The sequence below is a fragment of the Microchirus variegatus genome (genome assembly GCF_963457635.1).
Source record: "Microchirus variegatus genome assembly, chromosome: 3".
Taxonomy (NCBI): Eukaryota; Metazoa; Chordata; class Actinopteri; order Pleuronectiformes; family Soleidae; genus Microchirus; species Microchirus variegatus.
The window spans coordinates 37428243-37442584 of record NC_139804.1 but is presented as its reverse complement, the minus strand read 5'-3'; the positions used below and the strand labels follow the sequence as shown (position 1 = coordinate 37442584).

The window sequence follows — 14342 nt, the reverse complement described above, 5'->3', positions numbered from 1 at the left end:
TTTATTTAAAATAATAACCAGCAAAACTGTTTTCAGCTGTGCTAACATCATTGCACAAGGGTTTTCAAGGGTTTTCTAATCATCCAATAGTCTTCTAACATGATTAGCAAACACAATGTACCATTAGAACACTGGAAATGGGCCTCTATACACCTATGTACATATTCCATTAAAAACCAGACGTTTGCAGCGACAATAGTCGTTTACCACATTAACAATGTATAGAGTGTATGTCGGATTCATTTAATGTTATATTCATTGAAAAAAAGGGCTTTTCCTTCAAAAACAAGGACATTTCTAAGTGAGTCCAAACTTTTGAACGGTAGTGTATGTTATCGGGATTTTTCTGACCGATGTTGAAATGTGTGATGCCGTTAATTTTTGCCGTTTTATAGATTTCAAACACGATGGAGCTTAAAAACCACATGAGATACCATCACAATATTAACTTTTGTGAAGCAAGGACAAGAACATAAACATACAAACTGATATTGTCCGAGACTGAAATCACCACTGCCCTCGGCGCTCATGAAATATTGTAAATGCCTGAAATGTGAACGGGAAAAACACTTCACTTCACCTTTATCTGCATATACTGTACCTGTGTTGCACTTTCTGAGAGAAAATGCAGTTAATGTGTTTAAAAAGTTTACACCAGAGTTGAGTTTCTCTGCACAAAGAACACTGGAATAAAACGTTGAAATGGATCATTTGTTTTAAGAGGTTTGTGCAATACTTTGTTTATTTAATATACTTTGACATGTTGGGTCAGAAAAGAGGGATGAAGGAGAGAGGTTTTGAACCATTTATTTGTTTTTTAAAGCAGATACACAGTACTTATTTCTTATTATTAATCTTGTCATTTTTTGGGATTGCACAGAAAAAAAAAACACACACAATTTTATTTATCCGGTCCCAGATAAATCTTGTTTTCATCATCTTATTCTGAGATGGTGTAAACATGTTCCATACAACAGCAGCAGTGAGGGAAAACTACCTGTGTTCTTACAGGTGTCTTATTACTGCTGCATCTTTACAACACTGAGCAAACTGGAACCAGAAGTAGTTTTTTGTCCCTTTAAGATAATAATAATGGGAAGGAAAGGATGCAGTCATTAAACAAGAACAATGTATTCTGACTTTACTGTAAAATATCACATATTCAGCAGGTTTTTCATGCAGGTTTACGTCAGTTCTGAGCAAGTATTTACTCACTTTAACTTTCATATTTCTAGTTTTGCTTCGCGTGACAACAATAATTTCAGTTTTCTTTACGCACACATTTCTAATTCAGACTTGAAGTCTTAAATGAGCCAATTCCTACAGGAAACAAAGCTTTTTTTGTTGTTATAATGTTGTATTATTATCTGATTAAAATAAAGTTTGGTTTGTTTCTTTGTTGATTTGCAAATAGAAAGACTTTTTCTTGGACATTTTTCTTCCACTGCTGCTAAATGAAGAAAACAGACTTTGGGCTACATTCTGCATTTAAAGTATAACTTCAATAATATTTATTAACAATTCACTGTAGCATCTTTATAAAAGGGACAACCTGATTCAGTCGTTTTACTAATTTCTTCCTAAAACTGTGATGTTATTTTATTTACTGAACAGAAAAAAAAAATTTGGGGTGGGGATATATTTATTTGCAACAGAGCAAAAAGCATTCATTATAACAAAATATAAATTATTGGGTTAAAGACAGTATTCGTTAATATGGGATACTGAACACGATCACTACACGGCACACGTCTGATGGAAGGCAAGAACAGCCTCATGTAGAAGTCCTGTTCATGCTGCATGTGTACTAAATTAAAAGCAAAAATAAATAATGTATTAACTACACGTTAAGGTGTTAATTTGAAACTCTCACTTTAGTTGACAGAGATTTGAACGCAAAGAAGCTTGTAAATACCAATGGGTAAAATATCATTATAATAAATGTTTATTCCTTTAAATGAGTTTGTAGTTTGTGTGCGGCTGTGAGGCACATGTTAGTGTGTATAAGGTGCACAGGCCTGATGGGATGATGGGGGTCGGGTTACTATAGCTTCTCATCTCCTTCCTCCACGTCCTTCAGACTGAGAACCTCCAGAGTGCCTTTGCCTTTGGTCTCGCAGCGAATCAGCTCGTCGATCTCCCTGTAGCAGCCGGGATCCACCAGGCAGACCTGAGGGCGGGGGGAAAACAGAGGAGTCAGTTAGTGATGGTAGAGATAATAACTCGTGCCTTCACACTCTCCCTCTCTCACCATTTCCAGCTCTTCGTCGAAGTCTTCGCTCTCCACGACCTGCAGGAGCGGCTTCAGCTTCTCCTTCAGCCTCTTGGCCTCTTTGGCCGGCAGCACCAACCGCAGCCTCATGTGGGCTCGCTGGATCTCCATGGTCTCCTTCAGCTGTCGGATCACTTCCAGAGCCTTAGGGACAGGACAGAAGTGCACACAGGTCAGCGCAGGTTAAGTTCTGACAAAAAACGACACTCACAGTTACTGTTTTGGCTCCGTCTCCTCACCTGCTGCTTGGTGCTCTTGTTGGCTTTAACAGAGTAGTGGATGTCCTTCATCCCTCGCTCAATCAGGTTGACAGTGTACGGCCTCTTGGTCTCAGGGTTGACGCACTTCTCCGCCACGATCGTCGCGATGTCCCTGAACATCGTCTCCAGCTGACTCTGCCTCTCCTTGTCGGACACCTGGAGTTCTCCTTTGGCCAAGATCTGTGCATTAAAAAAAATAATAATGTCACACAGGAGTCAGGACTTTGGTGGCGACTAATAATTAAGACAGCGTAACCTGTTCAACTTCACCTGTTTACAGATTTCGGTCAGGTCATCCGTCCCAAAGGCTCTTGTCAAATCGTCCTTCTTTGCCACCTGACCCTTTGACACGTTGACAAAAACAGAGGACGTCTGCAGAACCTCGTCCAAGTCTTTCTCTCTGGAAGAAAACACGACGACGATGCTTTCAGATTGATATAAAGGACACACACTGCTGAAACCACTGGGAATGATTACATCTACCTCTGTAGAGGTTTCTGGAAGTCTAATTTTGAAATTCAGTGATACTAAACATATGTGTCGGTGGTACTAATTCAGTATCCACAGATTAAACCGACTAAATAAGTGTGTTAAGGCTGCAACTAACTTATTATAATCCAAAGTAATCGCCTGGTCCAGAATAGTCTATTTTTTTTAAGCTTCTTTAGCTAAAGGCGTCATTAAAAGGGTGTAAATAGACATGTTAGCGTAACAGCAGCGTGGTATCGGGCACAACACATGGAGAAAATAAGTAAGAAAAACATACAAATATCACAATAAAATATCAGTAATAAGTACATAAGGAATAAAGTAGTACATATGTCAAACTGACATACGTGGTTAACCACGTAATTCAATATTAACGAGGTTTTACACGACACAATCCAGTAAACAACACAGTGGGCGTTAATATCCAACGTTACTCACGCTCCGGATCTCCAGCTCATAACTTTGTTCTTGTAACAGGCGATTTCAAACCGCTTCCCTCCCTTCTTCATCCTCACCACCGCCACATTCGTCAGCCGTATTTGATTTGTTGGCGTAAATATCGACATGGTTGTGTTTGTTTGTTTGTTTTGTTTGACAAGACAGAAAAAAAGTGTACCCGAGGTGCTGCGAACTAAAAGCTAACACGAGTACGTTCTCGATCTGCGTCCCCTCGGAAACACGTTGGCCGTCGGTTCCGCTTGCGAGAAACGCGGTCTATGGCTGGGAGTGTTGAGTGTTTTTCGCCATTAGTTTCCAATGGAAATATTGCCATTGATTTAATTACCTATTACTTGCCCTCTCTGTGTATTTCCCATGGTATTTTCATTCGCCATCGCCTTTGATCCGCGTACTAAATGTATTTGCTACGGAATGAAAGGTGCCAAGTATGTATACTATTCTGAAAACAATAAATGATTCACACTCCAGTCCAGTAGGAGGCAGTAAAGTGCTTTTACGTGGCTGTCAGTTTACCAACCGCCATTAGGAAAATGTATTAAATTTGACAGAAACACGAACACGCTTCTTTAGCTTTATATTTTGTTCAAGCTTTGAATTATTATTAGTATTATTATTATTATTATTATTATTTATGTCGATTTTATTTTGTGCCATATTAACGTTCGCTTTGTTTGCGACGCTATTCATAATAAAGGAGAACTTCACTTCCCGTCATGCCCAGCGGCCATAACAATATGGTTGCACACATCAGATGCAGAGGACTATAGATGTTACTATTTTTGCAGCGATGCTCGCTTTATTCCTGTTTATTTTGTCTTTCACAAATCGCGTGACTGCCACGGACACCGAAGGTGAGTCTATGTGACTTTAATGAAACCCCGAAACTCACTTAATATTAAGTTTTGCACTGCTAACAGTGTCACAGTGCTAGCTAACATGGTTCGTTGCTGCAGGTGTCACAAGTTTAAAACAAACCTGTCGTCCTGTCTCTGCTGTTTCTCTGTACATTGTTTTATTAATATATTTTATTATCATGTATTTTAATGTCCTATGATGTTAAAGTACAGTGTCCGTGGGTGTCCTGAAAGGCCCCTTTTGAATAAAATGTATTATTATTATTGTTATATCACCTGACGGCTAAAACCAGCCACTTGCTCACGTAGCGATGTTGGCTAAGCAGTGATATATGATCGAATTGATTGTAAAACATGACTCGGTTTGCTTCCCTTCCTTCCTTCTAGCCTCTCAAAATGGGCACATCTCCAGTGAGAGCTATTTTATGTCGGTCTGGCACAACAGACTGTACTTGTATTCAGCTGCTGCTCTCGTATTTGGCATCTGGTTTTCACTGAAACTGACACTGAAGAAGGTGAGGCTTTCCTTTCGGATATTCCGTATTCCTACTGTTTTGTGTTGACAGTCTTTTGAAATGTGCAAATATTTGTTTAAAACGGCTGTATTGCTGCTAAGTTGGCTAGCATCCTAGTTTGTATACATTTTCTTCATTGTACAAAATAAATAAATAAAAAGAGTAGAGGGTGCTAGCATAGATGTAAAGAGGTAGCAGCATATTTAGCCTCCTCCACACACAACCATTCACCAAAACACAAATCCAGAATGCATGAGGAAACTCTACGTGGCATATGGGAGAAAACATACCAAGCACTATAGTAAGACAATATTCCATAAGAATCTTTCACTTGGTGATACGAGCACCCAATTTGGCACAAATGATGTTCAGGATGTAGAAAAGTATGTTATCCAGCTGAAAATCCAAGATGGCTGCCTTGCAAAATGTATGAATTAGAACTGAATGAATTAAAATTATTCCTTAAGAGGTTTGCAAATATTTTCAATGGATCCTTGTTCAGGGCGATGTCGACTATCATGATGTTAAATTTCAAGTCATTCCGAGATACTTTTTGTTTTTTTGAAGAAAGTCAGCTCACTGTCAAAGTGCATCAGGGCAAATGTTTCATTTCCTGATTTTCAAAAATTCACTAAAATTATTTCCTAAGAGATATGCAAATATTTTCAACGGATCCTTGTTCAGGGTGATGCTGACAATGACGATGGTGAATTTCAAGTCATTCCGAGATACTTTTTGTTTTTTTGAAGAAAGTCAGCTCACTGTCAAAGTGCATCAGGGCAAATGGATCATTTCCTGATTTTCAAAAATTCATTAAAATTATTTCTTAAGAGATATGCAAATATTTTCAACGGATCCTTGTTCAGGGTGATGCTGACAATGACGATGGTGAATTTCAAGTCATTCCGAGATACTTTTTGTTTTTTTGAACAAAGTCAGCTCACTGTCAAAGTGCATCAGAGCAAATGGATCATTTCCTGATTTTCAAAAATTCATTAAAATTATTCCTTAAGAGCTTTGCAAATATTTTCAACGGATCCTTGTTCAGGGTGATGCTGACTATTATGATGGTAAATTTCAGGTCATTCCGAGATACTTTTTGTTTTTTTGAAGAAAGTCAGCTCACTGTCAAAGTGCATCAGGGCAAATGGATCATTTCATGATTTTCAAAAATTCATTAAAATTATTCCTTAAGAGGTTTGCAAATATTTTCAACGGATCCTTGTTCAGGGTGATGCTGACTATTATGATGGTAAATTTCAGGTCATTCTGAGATACTTTTTGTTTTTTTGAAGAAAGTCAGCTCACTGTCAAAGTGCATCAGAGCAAATGGATAATTTCCTGATTTTCAGAAATTCATTAAAATTATTCCTTAAGAGGTTTGCAAATATTTTCAACGGATCCTTGTTCAGGGTGATGCTGACTATTATGATGGTAAATTTCAGGTCATTCCGAGATACTTTTTGTTTTTTTGAAGAAAGTCAGCTCACTGTCAAAGTGCATCAGGGCAAATGGATCATTTCCTGATTTTCTAAAATTCATTAAAATTATTTCTTAAGAGATATGCAAATATTTTCAACGGATCCTTGTTCAGGGCGACGCTGACAATGACGATGGTGAATTTCAAGTCATTCCGAGATACTTTTTGTTTTTTTGAACAAAGTCAGCTCACTGTCAAAGTGCATCAGGGCAAATGGATCATTTCCTGATTTTCAAAAATTCATTAAAATTATTTCTTAAGAGATATGCAAATATTTTCAACGGATCCTTGTTCAGGGTGATGCTGACTATTATGATGGTGAATTTCAGGTCATTCCGAGATACTTTTTGTTTTTTTGAACAAAGTCAGCTCACTGTCAAAGTGCATCAGGGCAAATGGATCATTTCCTGATTTTCAAAAATTCATTAAAATTATTCCTATAGAGATATGCAAATATTTTCAACGAATCCTTGTTCAGGGCGATGCCGACTATCGTGATGTTAAATTTCAAGTCATTCCGAGATGCTTTTTGTTTTTTTGAAGAAAGTCAGCTCACTGTCAAAGTGCATCAGAGCAAATGGATAATTTCCTGATTTTCAGAAATTCATTAAAATTATTCCTTAAGAGGTTTGCAAATATTTTCAACGGATCCTTGTTCAGGGTGATGCTGACTATTATGATGGTGAATTTCAGGTCATTCCGAGATACTTTTTGTTTTTTTGAAGAAAGTCAGCTCACTGTCAAAGTGCATCAGGGCAAATGGATCATTTCCTGATTTTCAAAAATTCATTAAAATTATTCCTTAAGAGATTTGCAAATATTTTCAACGGATCCTTGTTCAGGACGATGCCAACTATTATGATGTTAAATTTCAAGTCATTCCGAGATACTTTTTGTTTTTTTGAAGAAAGTCAGCTCACTGTCAAAGTGCATCAGAGCAAATGGATCATTTCCTGATTTTCAAAAATTCATTTAAATTATTTCTTAAGAGATATGCAAATATTTTCAACGGATCCTTGTTCAGGGTGATGCTGACTATTATGATGGTAAATTTCAGGTCATTCCGAGATACTTTTTGTTTTTTTGAAGAAAGTCAGCTCACTGTCAAAGTGCATCAGAGCAAATGGATAATTTCCTGATTTTCAGAAATTCATTAAAATTATTCCTTAAGAGGTTTGCAAATATTTTCAACGGATCCTTGTTCAGGGCGATGCCGACAATGACGATGGTGAATTTCAAGTCATTCCGAGATACTTTTTGTTTTTTTGAACAAAGTCAGCTCACTGTCAAAGTGCATCAGGGCAAATGGATAATTTCCTGATTTTCAAAAATTCATTAAAATTATTTCTTAAGAGATATGCAAATATTTTCAACGGATCCTTGTTCAGGGTGATGCTGACTATTATGATGGTGAATTTCAGGTCATTCCGAGATACTTTTTGTTTTTTTGAAGAAAGTCAGCTCACTGTCAAAGTGCATCAGGGCAAATGGATCATTTCCTGATTTTCAAAAATTCGTTAAAATTATTCCTTTAGAGATATGCAAATATTTTCAAAGAATCCTTGTTCAGGGCGATGCCGACTATCGTGATGTTAAATTTCAAGTCATTCCGAGATGCTTTTTGTTTTTTTGAAGAAAGTCAGCTCACTGTCAAAGTGCATCAGAGCAAATGGATCATTTCCTGATTTTCAAAAATTCATTAAAATTATTCCTTAAGAGGTTTGCAAATATTTTCAACGGCTCCTTGTTCAGGGTGATGCTGACTATTATGATGGTAAATTTCAGGTCATTCCGAGATACTTTTTGTTTTTTTGAAGAAAGTCAGCTCACTGTCAAAGTGCATCAGAGCAAATGGATAATTTCCTGATTTTCAAAAATTCATTAAAATTATTCCTTTAGAGATATGCAAATATTTTCAACGGATCCTTGTTCAGGGCGACGCTGACAATGACGATGGTGAATTTCAAGTCATTCCGAGATACTTTTTGTTTTTTTGAAGAAAGTCAGCTCACTGTCAAAGTGCATCAGAGCAAATGGATAATTTCCTGATTTTCAGAAATTCATTAAAATTATTCCTTAAGAGGTTTGCAAATATTTTCAACGGATCCTTGTTCAGGGTGATGCTGACTATTATGATGGTAAATTTCAGGTCATTCCGAGATACTTTTTGTTTTTTTGAAGAAAGTCAGCTCACTGTCAAAGTGCATCAGGGCAAATGGATCATTTCCTGATTTTCTAAAATTCATTAAAATTATTTCTTAAGAGATATGCAAATATTTTCAACGGATCCTTGTTCAGGGCGACGCTGACAATGACGATGGTGAATTTCAAGTCATTCTGAGATACTTTTTGTTTTTTTGAACAAAGTCAGCTCACTGTCAAAGTGCATCAGGGCAAATGGATCATTTCCTGATTTTCAAAAAATTCATTAAAATTATTTCTTAAGAGATATGCAAATATTTTCAACGGATCCTTGTTCAGGGTGATGCTGACTATTATGATGGTGAATTTCAGGTCATTCCGAGATACTTTTTGTTTTTTTGAAGAAAGTCAGCTCACTGTCAAAGTGCATCAGAGCAAATGGATCATTTCCTGATTTTCTAAAATTCATTTAAATTATTCCTTTAGAGATATGCAAATATTTTCAACAGATCCTTGTTCAGGGCGACGCTGACAATTATGATGGTAAATTTCAAGTCATTCCGAGATACTTTTTGTTTTTGAGATTAAAGTCAGCTCACTGTGAAAGTGCATCAGAGCAAATGGATAATTTCCTGATTTTCAGAAATTCATTAAAATTATTCCTTAAGAGGTTTGCAAATATTTTCAACAGATCCTTGTTCAGGGCGATGCTGACTATTATGATGGTAAATTTCAGGTCATTCCGAGATACTTTTTGTTTTTTTGAAGAAAGTCAGCTCACTGTCAAAGTGTATCAGAGCAAATGGATCATTTCCTGATTTTCAAAAATTCATTAAAATTATTTCTTAAGAGATATGCAAATATTTTCAACGGATCCTTGTTCAGGGCGACGCTGACAATGACGATGGTGAATTTCAAGTCATTCCGAGATACTTTTTGTTTTTTTGAACAAAGTCAGCTCACTGTCAAAGTGCATCAGGGCAAATGGATCATTTCATGATTTTCAAAAATTCATTAAAATTATTCCTTAAGAGGTTTGCAAATATTTTCAACGGATCCTTGTTCAGGGTGATGCTGACTATTATGATGGTAAATTTCAGGTCATTCTGAGATACTTTTTGTTTTTTTGAAGAAAGTCAGCTCACTGTCAAAGTGCATCAGAGCAAATGGATAATTTCCTGATTTTCAGAAATTCATTAAAATTATTCCTTAAGAGGTTTGCAAATATTTTCAACGGATCCTTGTTCAGGGTGATGCTGACTATTATGATGGTAAATTTCAGGTCATTCCGAGATACTTTTTGTTTTTTTGAAGAAAGTCAGCTCACTGTCAAAGTGCATCAGGGCAAATGGATCATTTCCTGATTTTCTAAAATTCATTAAAATTATTTCTTAAGAGATATGCAAATATTTTCAACGGATCCTTGTTCAGGGCGACGCTGACAATGACGATGGTGAATTTCAAGTCATTCTGAGATACTTTTTGTTTTTTTGAACAAAGTCAGCTCACTGTCAAAGTGCATCAGGGCAAATGGATCATTTCCTGATTTTCAAAAAATTCATTAAAATTATTTCTTAAGAGATATGCAAATATTTTCAACGGATCCTTGTTCAGGGTGATGCTGACTATTATGATGGTGAATTTCAGGTCATTCCGAGATACTTTTTGTTTTTTTGAAGAAAGTCAGCTCACTGTCAAAGTGCATCAGAGCAAATGGATCATTTCCTGATTTTCTAAAATTCATTTAAATTATTCCTTTAGAGATATGCAAATATTTTCAACAGATCCTTGTTCAGGGCGACGCTGACAATTATGATGGTAAATTTCAAGTCATTCCGAGATACTTTTTGTTTTTGAGATTAAAGTCAGCTCACTGTGAAAGTGCATCAGAGCAAATGGATAATTTCCTGATTTTCAGAAATTCATTAAAATTATTCCTTAAGAGGTTTGCAAATATTTTCAACAGATCCTTGTTCAGGGCGATGCTGACTATTATGATGGTAAATTTCAGGTCATTCCGAGATACTTTTTGTTTTTTTGAAGAAAGTCAGCTCACTGTCAAAGTGTATCAGAGCAAATGGATCATTTCCTGATTTTCAAAAATTCATTAAAATTATTTCTTAAGAGATATGCAAATATTTTCAACGGATCCTTGTTCAGGGCGACGCTGACAATGACGATGGTGAATTTCAAGTCATTCCGAGATACTTTTTGTTTTTTTGAACAAAGTCAGCTCACTGTCAAAGTGCATCAGGGTAAATGGATCATTTCCTGATTTTCAAAAATTCATTAAAATTATTTCTTAAGAGATATGCAAATATTTTCAACGGATCCTTGTTCAGGGTGATGCTGACTATTATGATGGTGAATTTCAGGTCATTCCGAGATACTTTTAGTTTTTTTGAAGAAAGTCAGCTCACTGTCAAAGTGCATCAGAGCAAATGGATCATTTCCTGATTTTCAAAAATTCATTAAAATTATTTCTTAAGAGATATGCAAATATTTTCAACGGATCCTTGTTCAGGGTGATGCTGACTATTATGATGGTAAATTTCAGGTCATTCCGAGATACTTTTTGTTTTTTTGAAGAAAGTCAGCTCACTGTCAAAGTGCATCAGGGCAAATGGATCATTTCATGATTTTCAAAAATTCATTAAAATTATTCCTTAAGAGATTTGCAAATATTTTCAACGGATCCTTGTTCAGGACGATGCCAACTATTATGATGTTAAATTTCAAGTCATTCCGAGATACTTTTTGTTTTTTTGAAGAAAGTCAGCTCACTGTCAAAGTGCATCAGAGCAAATGGATCATTTCCTGATTTTCAAAAATTCATTAAAATTATTTCTTAAGAGATATGCAAATATTTTCAACGGATCCTTGTTCAGGGCGACGCTGACAATGACGATGGTGAATTTCAAGTCATTCCGAGATACTTTTTGTTTTTTTGAACAAAGTCAGCTCACTGTCAAAGTGCATCAGGGCAAATGGATCATTTCCTGATTTTCAAAAATTCATTAAAATTATTTCTTAAGAGATATGCAAATATTTTCAACGGATCCTTGTTCAGGGTGATGCTGACTATTATTATGGTGAATTTCAGGTCATTCCGAGATACTTTTTGTTTTTTTGAAGAAAGTCAGCTCACTGTCAAAGTGCATCAGGGCAAATGGATCATTTCCTGATTTTCAAAAATTCATTAAAATTATTCCTTAAGAGATTTGCAAATATTTTCAACGGATCCTTGTTCAGGACGATGCCAACTATTATGATGTTAAATTTCAAGTCATTCCGAGATACTTTTTGTTTTTTTGAAGAAAGTCAGCTCACTGTCAAAGTGCATCAGAGCAAATGGATCATTTCCTGATTTTCAAAAATTCATTAAAATTATTTCTTAAGAGGTTTGCAAATATTTTCAACAGATCCTTGTTCAGGGCGATGCTGACTATTATGATGGTAAATTTCAGGTCATTCCGAGATACTTTTTGTTTTTTTGAAGAAAGTCAGCTCACTGTCAAAGTGTATCAGAGCAAATGGATAATTTCCTGATTTTCAGAAATTCATTAAAATTATTCCTTAAGAGGTTTGCAAATATTTTCAACGGATCCTTGTTCAGGGTGATGCTGACTATTATGATGGTAAATTTCAGGTCATTCCGAGATACTTTTTGTTTTTTTGAAGAAAGTCAGCTTACTGTCAAAGTGCATCAGGGCAAATGGATCATTTCCTGATTTTCAAAAATTCATTAAAATTATTTCTTAAGAGATATGCAAATATTTTCAACGGATCCTTGTTCAGGGCGACGCTGACAATGACGATGGTGAATTTCAAGTCATTCCGAGATACTTTTTGTTTTTTTGAAGAAAGTCAGCTCACTGTCAAAGTGCATCAGGGCAAATGGATCATTTCCTGATTTTCAAAAATTCATTAAAATTATTTCTTAAGAGATTTGCAAATATTTTCAACGGATCCTTGTTCAGGGTGATGCTGACTATTATGATGGTAAATTTCAGGTCATTCCGAGATACTTTTTGTTTTTTTGAAGAAAGTCAGCTCACTGTCAAAGTACATCAGAGAAAATGGATCATTTCCTGATTATCAAAAAATTCATTAAAATTATTTCTTAAGAGATATGCAAATATTTTCAACGGATCCTTGTTCAGGGCGACGCTGACAATTATGATGTTAAATTTCAAGTCATTCCGAGATACTTTTTGTTTTTTTGAAGAAAGTCAGCTCACTGTCAAAGTGCATCAGAGCAAATGGATCATTTCCTGATTTTCAAAAATTCATTAAAATTATTTCTTAAGAGGTTTGCAAATATTTTCAACAGATCCTTGTTCAGGGCGATGCTGACTATTATGATGGTAAATTTCAGGTCATTCCGAGATACTTTTTGTTTTTTTGAAGAAAGTCAGCTCACTGTCAAAGTGTATCAGAGCAAATGGATAATTTCCTGATTTTCAGAAATTCATTAAAATTATTCCTTAAGAGGTTTGCAAATATTTTCAACGGATCCTTGTTCAGGGTGATGCTGACTATTATGATGGTAAATTTCAGGTCATTCCGAGATACTTTTTGTTTTTTTGAAGAAAGTCAGCTTACTGTCAAAGTGCATCAGGGCAAATGGATCATTTCCTGATTTTCAAAAATTCATTAAAATTATTTCTTAAGAGATATGCAAATATTTTCAACGGATCCTTGTTCAGGGCGACGCTGACAATGACGATGGTGAATTTCAAGTCATTCCGAGATACTTTTTGTTTTTTTGAAGAAAGTCAGCTCACTGTCAAAGTGCATCAGGGCAAATGGATCATTTCCTGATTTTCAAAAATTCATTAAAATTATTTCTTAAGAGATTTGCAAATATTTTCAACGGATCCTTGTTCAGGGTGATGCTGACTATTATGATGGTAAATTTCAGGTCATTCCGAGATACTTTTTGTTTTTTTGAAGAAAGTCAGCTCACTGTCAAAGTACATCAGAGAAAATGGATCATTTCCTGATTATCAAAAAATTCATTAAAATTATTTCTTAAGAGATATGCAAATATTTTCAACGGATCCTTGTTCAGGGCGACGCTGACAATTACGATGGTGAATTTTAAGTCATTCCGAGATACTTTTTGTTTTTTTGAAGAAAGTCAGCTCACTGTCAAAGTGCATCAGAGCAAATGGATCATTTCCTGATTTTCAAAAATTCATTACAATTATTCCTTAAGAGATATGCAAATATTTTCAACAGATCCTTGTTCAGGGTGATGCCGACTATTATGATGGTAAATTTCAGGTCATTCCGAGATACTTTTTGTTTTTTTGAAGAAAGTCAGCTCACTGTCAAAGTGCATCAGGGCAAATGGATAATTTCCTGATTTTCAAAAATTCATTAAAATTATTTCTTAAGAGATATGCAAATATTTTCAAAGGATCCTTGTTCAGGGCGACGCTGACAATTACGATGGTGAATTTCAAGTCATTCCGAGATACTTTTTGTTTTTGAGATTAAAGTCAGCTCACTGTGAAAGTGCATCAGAGCAAATGGATAATTTCCTGATTTTCAGAAATTCATTAAAATTATTCCTTTAGAGATATGCAAATATTTTCAACGAAGCCTTGTTCAGGGCGATGCCGACTATCGTGATGTTAAATTTCAAGTCATTCCGAGATACTTTTTGTTTTCGAGAAGAAAGTCAGCTCACTGTCAAAGTGCATCAGAGCAAATGGATAATTTCCTGATTTTCAAAAATTCATTAAAATTATTCCTTTAGAGATATGCAAATATTTTAAACGAATCCTTGTTCAGGGCGATGCCGACTATCATGATGTTAAATTTCAAGTAATTCCGAGATACTTTTTGTTTTTGAGTAGAAAG

General features: G+C 35.6%; 2 protein-coding genes across 2 annotated transcripts in view; one reads left to right on the top strand and one right to left on the bottom strand.

Annotated features, from left to right (window-relative positions):
- Positions 1-74: 74 nt before the first annotated feature.
- sbds (SBDS ribosome maturation factor) lies at positions 75-3656 on the bottom strand. Its single transcript, XM_083886808.1, has 5 exons — positions 3460-3656; positions 2803-2932; positions 2512-2712; positions 2252-2416; positions 75-2170 (listed from the first exon to the last, which is right to left on the bottom strand). The coding sequence occupies exons 1-5, from the start codon at positions 3585-3587 to the stop codon at positions 2045-2047; spliced, it is 750 nt and encodes a 249-aa protein (XP_083742934.1). The 5' UTR covers positions 3588-3656; the 3' UTR covers positions 75-2044.
- A 592-nt stretch (positions 3657-4248) lies between these two features.
- The window catches only part of tyw1 (tRNA-yW synthesizing protein 1 homolog), a 69826-nt gene continuing 59732 nt past the window's right edge, over positions 4249-14342 (top strand). The window contains exons 1-2 of the mRNA XM_083886328.1: positions 4249-4331; positions 4722-4849. Of these exons, the coding sequence (XP_083742454.1) occupies positions 4268-4331; positions 4722-4849 (192 nt within the window). The 5' untranslated portion in view covers positions 4249-4267. The remainder of the gene's footprint in view (positions 4332-4721; positions 4850-14342) is intronic.